We start from the raw sequence: 16,933 nt of genomic DNA, 5'->3' as shown, positions 1-16,933 counted from the left end.
GAACTGTATATCTACAATGGATACCAGCCCATGTAAATATTGAAGACAATGAGAGAGCAGACAGACTAGCCAAAAAAGCAAGATACTTACCTCAAAAATTACATCCACTATCACTAACTGATGCTAACTCTGTCACCAAAATAAGATTGGTAAAACAAACTATCAAGAAGAAGAATGAAAATAATGAAAATAGAGACACAACCACAATCATCACGAGACTAAGGATGGAACATTTTAAAGCTATGAAAATTCAGCCAGACAGTAGTAGGAGCTATGAAACATGCATAGAACATGCTGAGAACTGCATTGGCAATCTGTTGAACTTTGATGGAGTAGAGCTTTTCTCTAGGGTTATTTTCAATTTTCTGTACAGCAGCAACAATTGCTGGACAAGAATAAATATGGATTCTTGTCCAGCAATTGTTGCTGCTGTACAGAAAATTGACAATAACTCTAGAGAAAAGCTCTACTCCATCAAAGTTCAACAGATCCAATGCAGTTCTAGAGATCCACGGTCATATCTAGAAGCTCTTCAATGGACTCGACAACAACAACCAACCGAAATAAACATCTTTCCCCTTCACTCTCTTCATACTTACAGCATCACTAACATCCTTAATCTTGGCACGAGGAAAACATAATTGGTTTGCACGTGTTGCAGCAAACAAAATCATGCACACTGAAATTGCCTGTCATTATTTTACACGTAGGTGACATGATGTACAATATGGCATACAGTAAAATAAAAATAAAACACACACTTAAGCACACAACAATTAAACAAATACTCTTAAATATAATCATGCATAAAGAATGACCCAGCTATTGCTAAGTTCAAAAAGAACTTATCTTTTGGCATCAAAAATACCATGTGTATAGCCATTTGCCCTTTACAGTTATGAAAAGAAATTTGCCAAGCATGCCTGAGGAAATCGTAACAAATGCTTTTGTTATATGGTAATAAAAGAACAAATCAATCACTATACCAAGATAACTTTAATGAGTATATAGTTGGGAGGTAACAGAAACATATGAAGCAATTCGTTTACTGAGCAATCACTTTACAAAGGTATACCATCTAAGTGCAGCTATAGCAGTACCAGATGTGACAGGGATTGATGTAAAAATAGAGGTAAATGAATTTGAAATTTGTAGAATATTGTTGAATTGTAATCTGAAAATAGCTATGGGATTGATAGTATTAACCTGTGCATTATGGGAAGTGTGCAAGGAATTGACAATGCTTCTGACTGTTCAAGTTTTGGCTCTGAACAAGACCCTAAGGGATTACAAAGAGGCTGAAATAGTCCCTATTGCATAAAGGACACTGCTACAGAACCAACAGTTATAGACCAGTCAGTCAGTATCTCAGGAGTGATGGTTAAGGTCAGAGGCAGAATTCAGGAATCTGTCGATGGACATGGGATTTGATGCTGATAATAATGTACACACACACACACACACACACGTGCATATGGCCACAATACTAGATATCCCAATGAATCAATACATCAGTAGTACAGAACTAACAGCACAGATTGCCTTCAGATGATCCCTGAAAAGTTAGGTGTGTGTCATAATAAATAAAAACTGTGACCCTAAGTGACTTTGAACAGAAAATGGCATATTAATTTGTAAGAATATCTTGGCGTATGTTGGACCGTTTTGGATGTCATATGTAACAGTGTTGGAATGATGTAATCAACTGAAAACATCAAGTTGACATCAGGCATGTGGCAGCTAATTGCTTGAAAGATACGAATGAAATTGTAAAGTTCACTAGATGTTCTACAATTGGTCAGTTGCCTGTAAGGTACAACCAAGAACTGTGAACATTGTCCTGAATTGGAAATAATAGCAAACAGTCACTGAGGATACTACACCAGATCAGTAATACAGCAGCAAATATTAAGTGAATGACCTCCTCTGGAGAAAAGTTGCATCAAATGTAATATCCTGATATGTGTATTTCATGCAGATGAAAGAGCAATGTGTTATGATCTATCATAGTCACACCATTGTAAAAACTGTGTCTGTCTCTCTCTCATTCTCTTGTTCGTTTTGTAATATTATACTATTATTTACTTTATGCTCTATACTCTAATTTTATGCTTTACACTTTTTCTTGAGTTACTACAGGTTATCTAGTTTCCACTACCTTGGGAACCTTGGAAAATTTATTTAATGTTACTACTGTGCCACCAAGATTCCCCTTATGGGTATTAAATATAATCAAGATTTACCTGTAGAATCTCTCTCTCTCTCTCTCTAGAACTATCTTAAACGTTATTGCAGTCGTGGCTACTCTTATTTACCTTCACTTACAGGTTTGCATTTTTATTTAGAAATAGTGTATTGGATTAAGGATCAATGAATACACATTCTTTAACATAACAAACATATTTGTTAAAACTATGATGCAATTACACATTGTCATAAATGAATTGACTCTTATTAAACAAACAAATCTAAAGCTAAGAATTATGATATCTCAATAATTGTACACACATTAAAACATGCAGCAATTAGTTTCAACAAGTTTCTCTTATCTAAATTATAGTGATTATTCTTCAGTCTCTTAGTCCGGAACAAACAATCACAATTAAACTTTAAACGTGTCCCGTGGACTATCAGTCTATCTTCCGTATTGCTAAACAAACACATAAAATTCTACTTGCAGTTCTTTTCTGACACATATATATCTTAACTGGCCTTTTTATCTCTTTACTGGTTGTACTGACTGCTTTTTCCATCCTGGGCCTCAACATTTGTGCGAGCTTCTTTCCTATAGCGGCGTCACATCGTGAAGAATTCCCGGTGCTTTCTAGGTCAGCTGATGGTATTCCATGTCTGAAGCACATGGCAGATTATCTTGCTCACAAGGCATGCTGGTCCGATTTTTCTTCTCCTTCATATCTCCCTGCGCCTACAGCATCTTTCCAGACTTCTAACGGACCTGCGTCCACAATACTGGATCGAGACACTACGAGAGGAGACTGCATTTCTGCATACCTGCCCTTTCTCTGGAGTTTTTTTCTGATCCTCTCTTATACTTCTCCTCAGGTCCCTGGATTAAGGGTTGAGAACCCCTAATATTCCCGCACAAAAAGGGGATATGTCCTTCAGAGTTGTCAATTACTTCTGTTTCCCACAGAACACACAAAAGCAATCTTATTTACCAAACAACGGACTCTTTAGATATTTGCCGCCTTTTGTTGCACTGTCCTTGAGACTTGCATTTGGCTAACCCCGAACACAATTGAAAGCACTTTACATTTTATAAACAAAGCTTCTAAGCTATTTCTTTAAAATCAGAACCACATCAAATGCTGGCCTCCTTCTAAGGCATTGCCCTTGAAATATACAGTTTAACATTCATACTGTTTTAACATATACTAGCATGGTTTTTCATCAATCACAAAATTATTACAACTACTGAGTTAATGTTTACATTATATACAAAATTCATAACAAAATTTTACAATCAGTGTTAAATTACAGTATCATTCTTTATACAATATTAGTGACCTCTGTAAAAGTCGATGCAAAGTTAAGGAAAAAAAACTTTCTACTGCATCGAATTTTACACTATTGTAGTGAGTAATGTTTTCTTGCATTCCTGAGATCCGATACCTCTTGACTGGTATTGCCTACCTGAACTTCATTGCCAACCATATACACCCATTCTTATTTAACATTTATTCTGCATGTGATGGGGCTCTTCCACAAGGATAACATATCATGTCATAAATTACATATCTAGAAGTGGTTAAATATGACCTCTCCATTGCTTCTATCTTGGTGTCACCACTGCTGGGTCTGCCTCCCACTGATGAGACCTCAATAAAGGTTGAAACTGGTCTGGGTAGTGGTCCTTCCCTTAATGCATAGCAGTATACATCTCCACAAGGAGATGTGCTTTGCATGGTGGGAGATACTGAGACAAGGAGAGATGAGAGCTTGGTCCATCTTTGCTACGAGTTGTCATGGTATTGCAGCACCTTCTTTTGGTGGTGCAATACCTCTCCCTATCAGTCCTGAATATATATTCAGGTGCAAACTTTGTTTGCTCACACTTGGATAAAGGATTAAACTAAATTTATTATGGTTATAAGAACATGAAAGTGAATTTATCTCAATAAAGTTCATGTAGCAGTATCATAGATGTATACACAAAAGTTATGGAATACTCAGTTGTCAGCACAACAAACAAATACATATGTTGTTGAATCCGTTGAAGAGCTTCTAGATATGACCATGGGCCTATAGAACTGCTTTGGCAAACTCTTGAGCAATGATGAAGGAGTAGAGTATTTCTATACAGTTATTGTCAACTTTCTGTATAGCAGTGCTGATTGCTGGACAAGAATAGATACAGGTGTTAGTTTGACTCCTGGACAGTTCTTGGTATTAGAAATGTGGGATTGTGGGTTCGAGCCCCACATTGGGCATGGTATTTTTTGTTGTCAGGATGACTGAACGGCCTAAGGCACCAGACTCAAGGGAAACATACCTTTTGCATAACACGATTGTGAATTCTGGTCCACAAATGTAGACATGGGTTCAAATCCCACTCCTGGCATTTCTTTTGAGCACCCGGCTAGCTCAGTCAGTAGAGCACGAGATTCTTAATCTCGGGGTCGTGGGTTCGAGCCCCACATTAAGCATCAAAATCGTTTTAATTGCCTCCGTAACGCAATTGGAAGAATGACAGTACATTGCACCATTCGATTGGAAAGGGCCTAAGTTCGATTCTCGTCATGACGGGAGGAATCTTTATATGGACTTTTTCAATCGAAGGCGAGTTAGCCGATCTCATACAGAGGTAGCAGGGTTTTTCATCCTGCATACAGACAAATCGGCCCTTCAGAACACATGCAATTTACAGACAAAAAATATCAGCTGTGGTGGTGGGCAGTAGATGGCGCTGATGTAGATGATTGGTAGTATAGGATCGGTGTAGTGGTGGAGATGGAGAGTTGTACAATAGCTGTCCCTCCCGCAATGAGTCTTTGGACTTCTGAGGTGTCACGAATAATAATAATAATAATATTTCATAGTTTCTAGTACCGTCCGGATAAATTTTCATGCCATTAAAATGTTCCATTCTTAGTCTGGTGATGATTGTTGTTATTTCACTATTTTCATTAATTTTACTGATTTCATTCTTTGTCTTCTTGATAGTTTGTTTTACCAATCTTATTTTTGCAACAGAGTTAGCATCAGTTGGTGGTAGGGTGTAATTTTTGAGTTAAGTATCTTGCTTCTTTGGCTAGTCTGTCTGCTCTCTCATTGCCTTCGGTATTTACATGGGCTGGTATCCATTGCATTGTACAGTTCTTATTTTTCAAATTTAAAGTTGTTAGTTGTTCATGAATTTCCTGTGTGAGTTTTATTTTTCCATTTTTTAATGCTTCAAGTGTAGATTTTGAGTCACTGTAAGTGGTTATTCTTTCTGTAATGTTTATTACTGGATTAAAGAGACTGAACTTGAGAGCTGCTTGTATAGCTGTTAATTCACAAGTGAAGTTTGAAGCTATTTTGCCAACTCTGGTTTTGATTTGTGTTTCCTCGCCTCCATGTAGAGTTAGAAAAAACCCCGATTCCCACTTGGTTGACTGCTTCATCAGACGATCCATCAGTATAGTCAATGACATGGATTAGATTATTTAAGTGATGTATAGGGTCAAGGCCTTTTTATTTTCATGCTGTGAATCCTTTTTTGAACCAACGCTCTAGGAGATTTTTTTTTTTTTGTAGTATAGTGGAAAAGAATTATTTTAATGGACAGGTGCTTTAAGTTGATCTGTTTTGTAATTTCATGATCATATTGTAAAGAAGATGATCTCTTTACTCTAGATTTTCCTGTCCAGGCATCGAAAGTCCTGGGTGAGTTGTGAACCTGATTCCAGATTTTTTGGCAGTTTACCTGTATTTCAGGGAGTGTTAAATATCTTCAGAAGGCATTTTTTTGGCTATTTCTCCCATGTTTTTAACTATATATCCAAAGATAAGATCAATTCTGGGTGATTTATCAGAGTCAGTTTGACTAATTGCTTTTTCTAATTCTTCATTGTGAGGTCCTGAGTAAAGATGTCTTCAGAAGGATAGGTTCTGGATTGTATTAGCAGATGTTTTGCAATTTTCTTGCTCCCTTTGTCTTCTTTGTTATATTGCAATGCTTACTTTAGAGTAATGTTTGCCTAGTATATTTGCCATCTGTTTGTTTGTTGCTTCTGTATTAATTTCTGAAGAGATTGTGTTTGAAGAATGATCAGTATCAGGAAGTGTTGCATTATTTAATAATCTGATAATATTCCAGCGTTGTGAGTCTTTTCTTGGATCTAGTCTATTGCAGAATTCTTCAAGTTTTTTGCTTTAAAGAACCAAATTTAAAGAACTTCTTTTGTTTTAATGAACTGATTTAAAGAATGTGGTTATCGTTATCATCATTAAAGTAATCACTAGTATTCTTTTGGCTTGAAGACTTAAGATTATAATCATACATACTGGTTACATTCACTACTTTGTCACTCAGCTGACAGGTCCTTGTTAGGATTAGTAACAAGGATGCCAGATGAAAATTTCAGCACAAGGATAATGTAGCTTTACTTTCAAACTATGTATGAAGAAATCTCAAACTGATTTTTGCATTGACATTATTATAGTCCCACTGTTATTGATACCTGCATAATAGCATTTTGGATTGCGGTTTCAGTGGAAGCCTTCAGAAGAGTTTCAGTAGGTCACAATATTGACTGTGTGCAATTCTGGAGACATGGGGAAAACTGCAGGAATTCACCACAGATCATTATCATGACCATCCCATTCCACTCCATTGCCAAGATGCTAAATATGACTGAGATCCAGTTCTTCTATCTATCATGCACTTGCTACCATCTCCCTTCCCCATCTTAATTCTGGAAATCATTCTGTCCTCTTTGAATTCTTATCCTTGAAGTTTGATTTCTTGCAATTTATCTACCATGTAGTTATTTTTGTTGGTACTCTTAAATGTTACAGTTCTACTAACCATACTGAAAGAGATGCTCAGATTTGATAATGCTCAAATTAACAGTCAAGATGATTTCTTGTTTCACACATTGACACTCATACACTGCTTGGAAAGAAGTCAACGGACATTCAGGGTGCATTGTGCAACAATGTAACTAGTGTCATGTTTATAGCCAGTATAAATTGGAGAAATATGATGCTCCCAAGTCACTGCAACTGTGTTTGGGTGAAATGCCTGTGAGAAGGGAACTAGTGGAGTTTTAAAGAGGCGTTGTGATACAGTGAGTGTTGCAGGCCTATCTGTTTTGCAAATTGTTGACAAATTGGGTCATCCTGGTCAACAGTCAGTGCAGAGAATCAACTGCAAGTGTTACTAGTAGTGGACGACCCACTGTGTTCACCAAATGTAACCATAGGGTGCTACAAAGGATAATATGTAAAATCTGTCATTTGTCACTCAACACATTATATGCTGAGTTCTGGGCATCAACTGGAGAACATGAATCTACACAAAAACATTCAGAATTGAGGCTCACAACACGAGTTTCCATAGTAGGACTGCAATATGCAAGCCCACATCACCCAAACCAACATGCAGTGTCATCTTCAGTGGTGCATAGGGTGTGTACATTGGGACATGGAAGCTTGGAAAGATGGGTTATGGAGCAATAAATCACACTACACCCTCTGCCGAGCAGATGAGCAGGTGTGGGTGTTGTGGATGCTCAGTGAACATCTTTTACCAGTGTGTAACTCTAACTATGAAATTTGGAGGTGGCGGTATAATTGTGTGGTCCTGGTTTGGCCTCGAACCTCTGTTTGTGGTGCCATGAACATTGAACTCTGAGAGGTATCTGAACATTCTGGACAGTGCTTCCCAATGCTTTGTGGCATTTCTATCGAACACCATTGTCTTTTTCAGCAAGACAATGCACCATCTCATAAGGCTGCTCCTGCTGTAATTGCATGGTTTGTGGACATGAACATTACTTGACTGGCTTCCACAAAGCCCTATCTCAACCCTGTTGAACATCTGTGGGATGAACTGGAGTGTCAGATGATGTCAAGGAATGTCTGCCCAACAACAGTCCAGGATCTCATTACATAACTTTAGGTAGAATGGTCCAAAATTCTAATTGCTCGGCATTGTATGCTTGTGGAAAGTATGCCCCATAGGATTGTTGCACTCATCGCAATGAAAGGAGGTCCTATAACTTATTAAGATGGGTGCCATGGCAGTTTGTTCCTCTCACTATGGTGTCTGTTGACTTCTTTCAAGCAGTGTATTAGCTTTCCTTGTCAATAACTGCATCGTTTCTGTAACATCCTTTTTTTTTCACTCAAGATATTGTTTTTCATCTGTCCAGCTATTAATTGTATACAAATAAGAAATCTGCCCAACCTTGGAATACTGATCTCATGTTTTGTTTGTACATTAAGGCCATTCCTTGATGCTAATTTGAAGGGTGCAGTTCAGCCAATTGATGACCCTCTCTCCATCTGCTACTCCCAAATGGTTTCCATATTGTCCCTTCTGCAGATATTTCTTTGGATGCTGTTCTGCAGGCTCATCATGCAAACCACCCTTCCCACCACTTCTGTAAACTTGCAATAACACAAACAATAGTTGCTCAGTATCTTTTTATGGTTGAACCTCTAACTCATCTTTTCAAATTATCTACCTATGAGGAAGGCAGTTCATGGAACTGCCTTCCCCATGAATTATTTCTCAATGACTACAACTTCCGTCCCTTCAAAAAGAGTAACAACAGATAGCTTTTTTCCTTGACCCCTACCCATATGTTGCATCAAATTACTCTCTCTCTCTCACACTTGCTCACTAGTGGTCTCACATGTTTGGTCACAAGAATGCATTGATGGGTTCAAGGCTTCATTGTGTAATTTCTCTCCTTCTCTCTCTCCCTATATATATACAGTATACACACGCACGCACACACACACACACACACCTTGGGTATAATATATGTTAAAGATACCAAGCTATTTTAAACCTGGTTTTACTCCATTTCCCAAGTAAGCAAACAGACAAATAAGTCAAGTTTGTGCCTGCATGTAGTGTGAGTCTAACTGACCCTCAAGGTAGTGCAAGTCTAGGCAACTTGTGGTAAAAATAAAATAAGCTCTGATCATTATTCTTAACATTTACCCTTAATGCAAAGCTCATCTCCTTGAGGAGATGCACTACCTTGAGGGTCAGTTAGACTCACACTATGTGCAGGCACAAACTTGACTTATTTGTTTGCTTACTTGGGAAATGGAGTAAAACCAGGTTTAAAATAGCTTGGTATCGTTAACATATATATATATATACTGGTCAGGCATCCAATGCTCATACACACTTTTCTTTTGTATGCTTAGCCATAGTTACTAATATTTGAATAAACCATCTGTTACATGGCTTATTCAAACACACACTCCCTTACTGTCCTGAGTGTACTAAGCATTCATTTGATTGATTGTATAATTTCCTTTTGGACTTTGTTTCTTCTTCTTCTGTCTTCTACATTAATCATCTGGTCACATTTCTGATATTGACAAACATTTTTAATTTATTATGCTATTCTCAGTATTATCCAAGACATATAAACCAATCCTGTTGCATACACTTGAATGTGGATACTGCCTCTTGAAAACAACGTATCCTATTATTGTTCTCTCCTGCCATGTGCATACTTACTCGTTACTCATTGAGTCCACTTAGCACAAAGATATTTTTAATATTTTGATTGCTGAGTGTCTACATAGATTTAATATTCTTTTTTGGAAATTATTTTATGGGAGTTGTTGATATTCTTATCGCAATTGTTCTTTTAGACCAGATATATTTATAAGGATAAGTACTTTAACTCATTGTAATAATAACACTAACGTGTATATTTCCTTTTAGTGGATAAACCTGATGTCAGATGCTGGAGCAAACCAATATACTTTTCATATAGAAGCCACGGAAGATCCTCTTGATTTAATTAGGCAAATAAAGGAATCAGGAATGCAAGTAAACTGTTTTATATGTACATTTTTTTGATTTTTAATTGCTTAACAAATTATAATTAATTTAATGTAGTTGTAAACATTTTTATTTATATTAACCACCCAATTTGCCATATGGATTATATGACAAATTGGCTGGTTAATCTTCATCTGTTTTTCTTTGCTTTAAATTGGCCAATTAAAGAGGAAATACATATTTGATAACATACAGGCTAAAGAATGAAATAGCATAATTAAACAATATTAAATTAAACAGCTCACAATTTTTTCTAATATTCAAACGTATTTGTTTTAACCACTTGCTTAAACAATTTGTTTTATAGGTACTGATATGTTTACAAGCCTCATATATAGATGTAAAGTGCCCATTTAAACTGAAACATTTATGTTTCATATCCAAATGTTGTTTCAGTTTAAATGAGCATAATAATGAAAAAACTTTACATTGTTTAAGCAAGGGGTTAAAACAAATAGGTTTGAATATTAGATAAAAATCATTAGCTGTTTAATTTAATCTTGTTTAATTATGCTATTTCATTCTTTTGCCTGTATGTTATCAAATATGTATTTCCTCTTTAATTGGCCAAAAAAAAGTACATAATGTTCAACGGTATAAACAACACCAAGAGAGGAAAAACATTTATTAAACTAACTAATATTTTGCAGGTTTTCTACCCAGTACTAAACCAAGTAATTGTAGAAACAATTTAAATTATAACTGACACCTAATGGCCTAACATGGCATCTTCTATGGGTAAGATAAATACCAAGTTAATTTAGAGAAGTCCAGCTATTAGGTCTTAAAATCATAGTCTCCCATATCATTGGTAAATTAATGCAGCCGTACTTGTTGAGGTTGGGAGACTGCTTCATAGCTGATGCTGATTCTTATCTATGTAATATAGATGTTTTTAAAAACATCTATAGTGAGATTTATCTTATGTCTTGCATCTTCTTTCCATCTGAATTTTTGTTGTGTCAGCTGCCTTCTCTGATGTTCTTGAAAAATCCTTCCACCTCTTCCTTAGTAGAGCCTTCTGTGGAACCATATGCACAAATAAGTCTCATTGTCCTATTCTCCATTCTGTTGTTTACTGAAATCACTACTATTCTAGAAGATTATCCTCATATGTAGTTTTAAATACTATAACTACTCCTGGGCTTCCCTGACTGTTATTGCCAGATTATTGCATCTTGTTCCTCAGAAAGATTTCACATGTTTTTGTCTTTGTTTCAGTAAAACGTTTTAGGCCGATCTGGTAATTATTGATACTTATATTGATAGTGTTAATCTTGAACTCTGCTGATGATGAGTTGAGATTTGTTCCAGTAGCTGATTTTTCACTGTTCATCCTGTTTCCCCAACAAACACAATGACAAACACAAAATTGTTTAACCGAGTGACACCCCAGCTAGCATGAAATGCTCTCACATATATAGTCTATCATAATAATGCTATCATTGTTATACCATCATTTTACATTATGGTTTAAGTTGATAAGAATATAATTTAGTTGGCTAAATCTCAAATTGCCAGCCCATCCTCGTTCATATCCAGGTAGATAATAAACAGGGTACCATGAGAAGGTGGGGATTGGACATTAGGTCAGAAACCCTGGTTGTTTCTCTACATTCCTTAAAGGGTTATGTGGAGTTCTCCTTCCAGTTATCCATCTCTGGCTCTTAAGCATCCCTTGTGTATTCTTCTGTAGCTACACTAGTGATGAATGTGGAATAAAATATAACTGGAATGAAAAGAAATAATTTACTAAACTTAAATATTTTCAAAGAACACGAACTGTTCCTGGTAGCAGCTCATGTTTTACCAGTGGACTGCAGTAGAACTATTGGTGTAACATTACACTGATTTTGGCGCACTGCCCTATTTTTCTGTCAGCACTAATCACTGAAGCTCACCATGGAGCTACAGTCGTCCTCCACACATGTGTTTTCAAGGTCATTTCATTCTCAGCCTTCACTGGGTGAGTTTTTATAGTACCTTTGATAATGTTAGCTTGAGCCTGCAAAACATCGGCACATAAATATTTAATTTAGTTACTAAGTTATTTATTTTTGTTCCAGTTCCATGTAGTTTTTGTTCAAGGAACTTTAATGTGAATCACTACAGTAGCTATGAAAGTATGAAAAAGTTGCTAGTGAAGACATGAACGCCTTCAGCAGTGTATGTATTAGATTCTTTAAAAAATTTTTCATAAATGCTGTCAGGATAATCTAATTTCTACACGTTTAAAGATTAAACAAAAACTTTTACTCCCATTGAGCATTCAGAATCTATATAAAAGCCAGCCTCTCTTAAAGTAACAAATACAACATTGCTGCAGAATTCTTATCATTCTTAATGCAAACTTGCAATTTAAGTTTTCTAAGCAGTTCAGGAGCGTTTATAGAATGTTTCTATGAAGGCCGAAATGTATCAGCCGAAACTTGCTAAATGTTTGACATTCAAGCTTGACAAGCACATTGGCAAGACATCATCTTGCATTAAAAACTCCACTTTTAAACTAATATACAGAACCTTCAGTTAGAGTGATTGATTTGCTCTCTGAATGATTCCAGCAAATTGTATATGCTTGGGCAGTGTATCACAAAAGGAAGATGTGTTGCAGGACTGTGTTGTTATGTCCTCTGCTGTTTAACTTATTTGTTAATGATATTTCATCTATGGGTTGACTGGGGATCATCAGTTGTGTGCTGATGTAAAGTTGGTGAGAATTATATGTGTTGCTAATGTTAATTCCCTCTAGGAAGATTTGAATGTGGAAGTATAATAATATAAGTGCAAAGACAAGTCTGTGTACTGTATTGGAACTGTGCTTCACAAAGCGGATGAGGTTCAGATCTGGAGGTAATGGTTTATGATGAACCGAAGTTTAAAGGCATATTGCAAGTGTAATGTGTCCTTTAAACATCTGACTGACATGGCATTGCTGATGAGATAAGGAGGTGTTTGTGCCATTTTAAAAGCATTGTCAGATCACTCATGGACTGTTATGCTCAGATTTGGTTACTTAGTTTTCATTGTGATGGGAAAGAGAAGGCCAGGTAGACTCAAAAAAGGATGTTAGATGGGAACAGACCAATATGGTCTATATCCATAATTGGCATTATGATGATGGTTTGATGGGTAACACTGTACAGAACAGAGCAGAGATGAGTGTCTAATGTAATATCAGAACTCTGGCATGTTAATTATGGGGAGAGGGGTGGGGGAAGGCTGAAGGAATATAAATTTGCAGAGGTTGGATAGGTGGAAAAGAGGTGATATGAGAGATTAGAGATGAGATTTTATTATATTAATACAGAGAGGATTATAAATAGTGGAAGAAGAGGTGGGGGGAGGAAGAACCTATCTCTGGAAGATGTGTAATGGTTTGGTAAAGAGGGATATAAAGAGTAGATTTTTTACATGGAGAATTGTGAGTTAAATGCATTATTAGATGCATTGTGAATGCTTGGTGTTAAGGAGCCTAAAGTTCAATATGATAATTTTTATTAGTATTCCACGATGTGTCTGCTGACACCATGGAGGTTGCTGTAGTAGTAGTAGTAGTAATAATGATTTACTTTCTGACCCAACAGACGTTTGCTACAACTTTTTCTCATTTAGTGCATTTTAATAACAATGCTGATATGCCATTTTGCTGCTTGTATATGGAGGACATCAGTAATTGACGTACTTCTTATTGTTGTTTGTGGTTTCTATTGGTAAGACTTAAGTAATTGCAAAATTGGTCTAGGTTGTGAATTTCCCAATAATGCATTGTTCAAGAGGACATGGTGATATGGATTATTGGATATTGGGATAATTTAATATGAAGTCAGTCAATCCAGGTTGTGGTGATACTTTGTGTATAAAGTTTTGTTTGATGATTCTGGATAAAGGATAAAAAAACAAGAATATATTTTCATGTTAATTGTAATTTACTTTCTGATCAAATGAATAAATCCGCTATCACAGATTAACTATTCATATTCTTTGGATAGGTACAGAAGTAAGTAAGACTGACAGTAAAATATCATTCAAGACTAATAGTAAGAGAGAGAGATCGTGTGGCTGACAGTACAGTAGCAGGCAGGAATGATGGTGAGGAAGGGGGATGTAACTGACATTAAGAGAGCATGTGAGAAAGATAAATATAATACAGGTGTGGTGAATGAGAAGGTACACAGGGTATGTTTTTCTAGTGTTAGAATGAACAGAGTGCTTGAGGTTGGATATGAGAAGAAAGCAAAGTGTTTGTAGTTGGAATACAAATGAATGACTTTGTGGGAACAAGGACAGTGTGAAAATGGATATCAGGAGGTTGTTGAGGAGAGTTAAAAAAAATAGTGTTGTAAGAAAGGTAGTGTACCAGTATGTCACCTGGTATGACAGCAGCGAGTTTAGACATTGAGTGAAGGTCATGAATACAGTGCTGGTGGGGCTGTGAGGAGATATAAGTGTATTTTTTGAAAGTGTGGGATGTTGACAGAAGGATGGGACTGTATAAGAAATGATGGACTGCATTTAAATGGTTTTGACATGAGTCAGGAGTGGCTGTTTCTTGAAGGGAGAGTAACAACAGCAGTGAATGGAAAGTATGAGGAAGTAACAGGTGGTGTAGAAGAGCAGAAGTGTAGGATAGTAGAGATTGAAGGAGACCTTGTGAATGTATAGGTGAGTAGTAAGAGTGAAGGAAATGAGAGCTGGAAGACATGGCGGAGTAAGAATCTGGGTGATCACAGACATTGCGAGAGAAGTGTGGATGTTTGATACAGAACTGAATGTGTGAATGGATGGACTGGAGTGATATGGGATCTACGGAAACACTGGTGGTGATGAAGAGGAATTGCTAGGAGAAAGGTATTGAGGAGTATTGAAATGAATTGGAATGAAATTATTGAATTGATAATTTTCATTTGTTCAGAACTTGTCAGAATAAGTGATACATTCCTGGATGAGAACAACATCCTTATAGAAATAGAGATGGATGGGGGGGGGGAACGGTATGCTGTCTTTCAGAAAGAATGGCAGAGAAGAAAGGGAAGAGGAGTACTGTTGTACTAAAGAAGTAATTCCCATCCAAGGGACAAAGAGTGACAATGGTTTTGAGGAGTATGATGTGAGGTAGAGGTGGACATGAAATATTTAGTTAGGTATTGCCATTACACTTGTAATGTGAATAGCAGTGAGAAAGAAGTATATAGGCAAATTAGAAAATGTTTATTATGGATAATTTTAATTATTGTTATATAGATTGGAATGAAGAGATGGCATCTGAAGGCAAAGAGAATGAATTTCTGAGGTGTTTGAAAGACATACTTTAAGCAGTAAGTAACAGAGGGCACATGAGGACAAGGGTCTTGGATTTGTTCATCTCATCAAAGAATGTTATAAATGAGGTGCCAAATCTTCCTTCATATGCTGAGATTGACCTTGATGTGATCCCTGCTTGTGGCCAGCTCTGTAGGGGCTTTGTTAGAGGGGGATATATATGGAACTATAAGACTGGTAATTATTAAAAGAGAAAGGATAGCTTGCAGTAGTCATCGATTGAGAAATTGGATGGAAAGGAGACCAATGCTGCTTGGGCCCTGCTACTATCTATCAGAGGCAATGTTTGAATGTATTCCAGGGGTCAGGAGATTAAATAAAGTGTATAATTGGATAAATGAAAAGGTAGGCTGCTGTCTGGAAGAAGGCATTATGGAGGCAGCACGAGATAAGTGATAATGATCAGTTGCATGAGGTGTACAAAAAGCAAGTGTGAAAAGAACTTGCTTGGTAAGAGTAGCAAAAGTGCAGTGTGAACAGCACTTAGCTAATGAGGCCAAAAAATGAATAAATAATCCTTGGGCGTTCTTTCGATATGTTATCTGTACAAGAAAGAATAGTTCTGGAAAGATATTAGTTGGTGAAAATGGTTTAATTTTCACCAACTGGTGCCCTCTATAGAGTGATGGAAACTTGCTGAAGGTCTCAAAATAATTGTTTCCCATACTTTATGTAAAGTGAGACAGCTAAATTCGTTCTGATTTGGTGAATGTTATGCTGTGGCAAACTCTCAAAATAATCTCTCAGATCTCTATATACTCCTATATAAAAGGGTATTTTTGTTCCATTGGATTGGGCAAACATTATCTGCTACATCAGAGTGGCCACACTCCCTCCCACATTGCACTATGCACTTCATATCTTGCTTGTCAGGCTAGATCTTGAAAGGTATTGACATTATAGTCAGTTTTGACATAGCCTCTGGATCAGAGATAGTTGTAGAAAGTTTTTTTATACCTGTATATTTTCATCCTCTATATAAGTTTCATCACCGGAGCGAATAGAAAAGACCTTTTGATTGTACAGGGTGATTGGAATGCCAAAATTGGAACAGACATTGGCAAGGATTATTTCCCATTTGTTGGACTGTATGGCTATGGGAAAACAAACGGAAGAGGTTTTGATAAATTTTGCCTCACAAAATGAACTCACCATTACTAACACTCTATTTCCCATAAACCTTCCAGAAGATGGACATGATTCCCCTGATGGTAAAACACATAACCAAATTGACTTTATCCTTGTAAGCACAAGACCTCACAAGAACCAGATCATTTCCTGGAGCCGACATTGGCAGTGACCACAATATGGTCATCACAACTGTGAATATGAAAATGAGAGAAATATTACCTACGAAATCAACTTGTAAAAGATATAATATAGAAAAATTAAAAGATCCCCAAATAAATACACTATGTAAATACAAATTATAACAAATTTTTGACACAACCTTCAAGAAATATAATAATATCGAATCTAAAACCAACTACTTCTCACAAAAGATAACTGAGACAGCTGAAGAAATTCTTGGATACAAAAGGAAAGTCAATAAACCATGGATAACCAAAAATA

At 36.5% G+C, this 16,933-nt stretch overlaps 1 protein-coding gene and 1 non-coding gene across 2 annotated transcripts in view; both read left to right on the top strand.

The window, feature by feature from the left end:
- Rpe (ribulose-phosphate 3-epimerase) overlaps positions 1-16,933 on the top strand; it is a 54,972-nt gene that overhangs the window by 4,388 nt on the left and 33,651 nt on the right. Inside the window, exon 2 of the mRNA XM_090393212.1 lies at positions 9,923-10,030. Within this exon, the coding sequence (XP_090249338.1) occupies positions 9,923-10,030 (108 nt within the window). The remainder of the gene's footprint in view (positions 1-9,922; positions 10,031-16,933) is intronic.
- Positions 4,600-4,667, top strand: TRNAK-CUU (transfer RNA lysine (anticodon CUU)). Its single transcript has one exon. It is a non-coding gene; the product is annotated as a tRNA-Lys (tRNA).

This window comes from Typopeltis vanoorti, chromosome 1, assembly GCF_054136105.1.
Source record: "Typopeltis vanoorti isolate ZY-2024b chromosome 1, IOZ_Tvanoo_1.0, whole genome shotgun sequence".
Taxonomy (NCBI): domain Eukaryota; kingdom Metazoa; phylum Arthropoda; class Arachnida; order Uropygi; family Thelyphonidae; genus Typopeltis; species Typopeltis vanoorti.
Note: the sequence above shows the minus strand (reverse complement) of the source record. Positions and strands in the feature narration are given on the sequence as shown.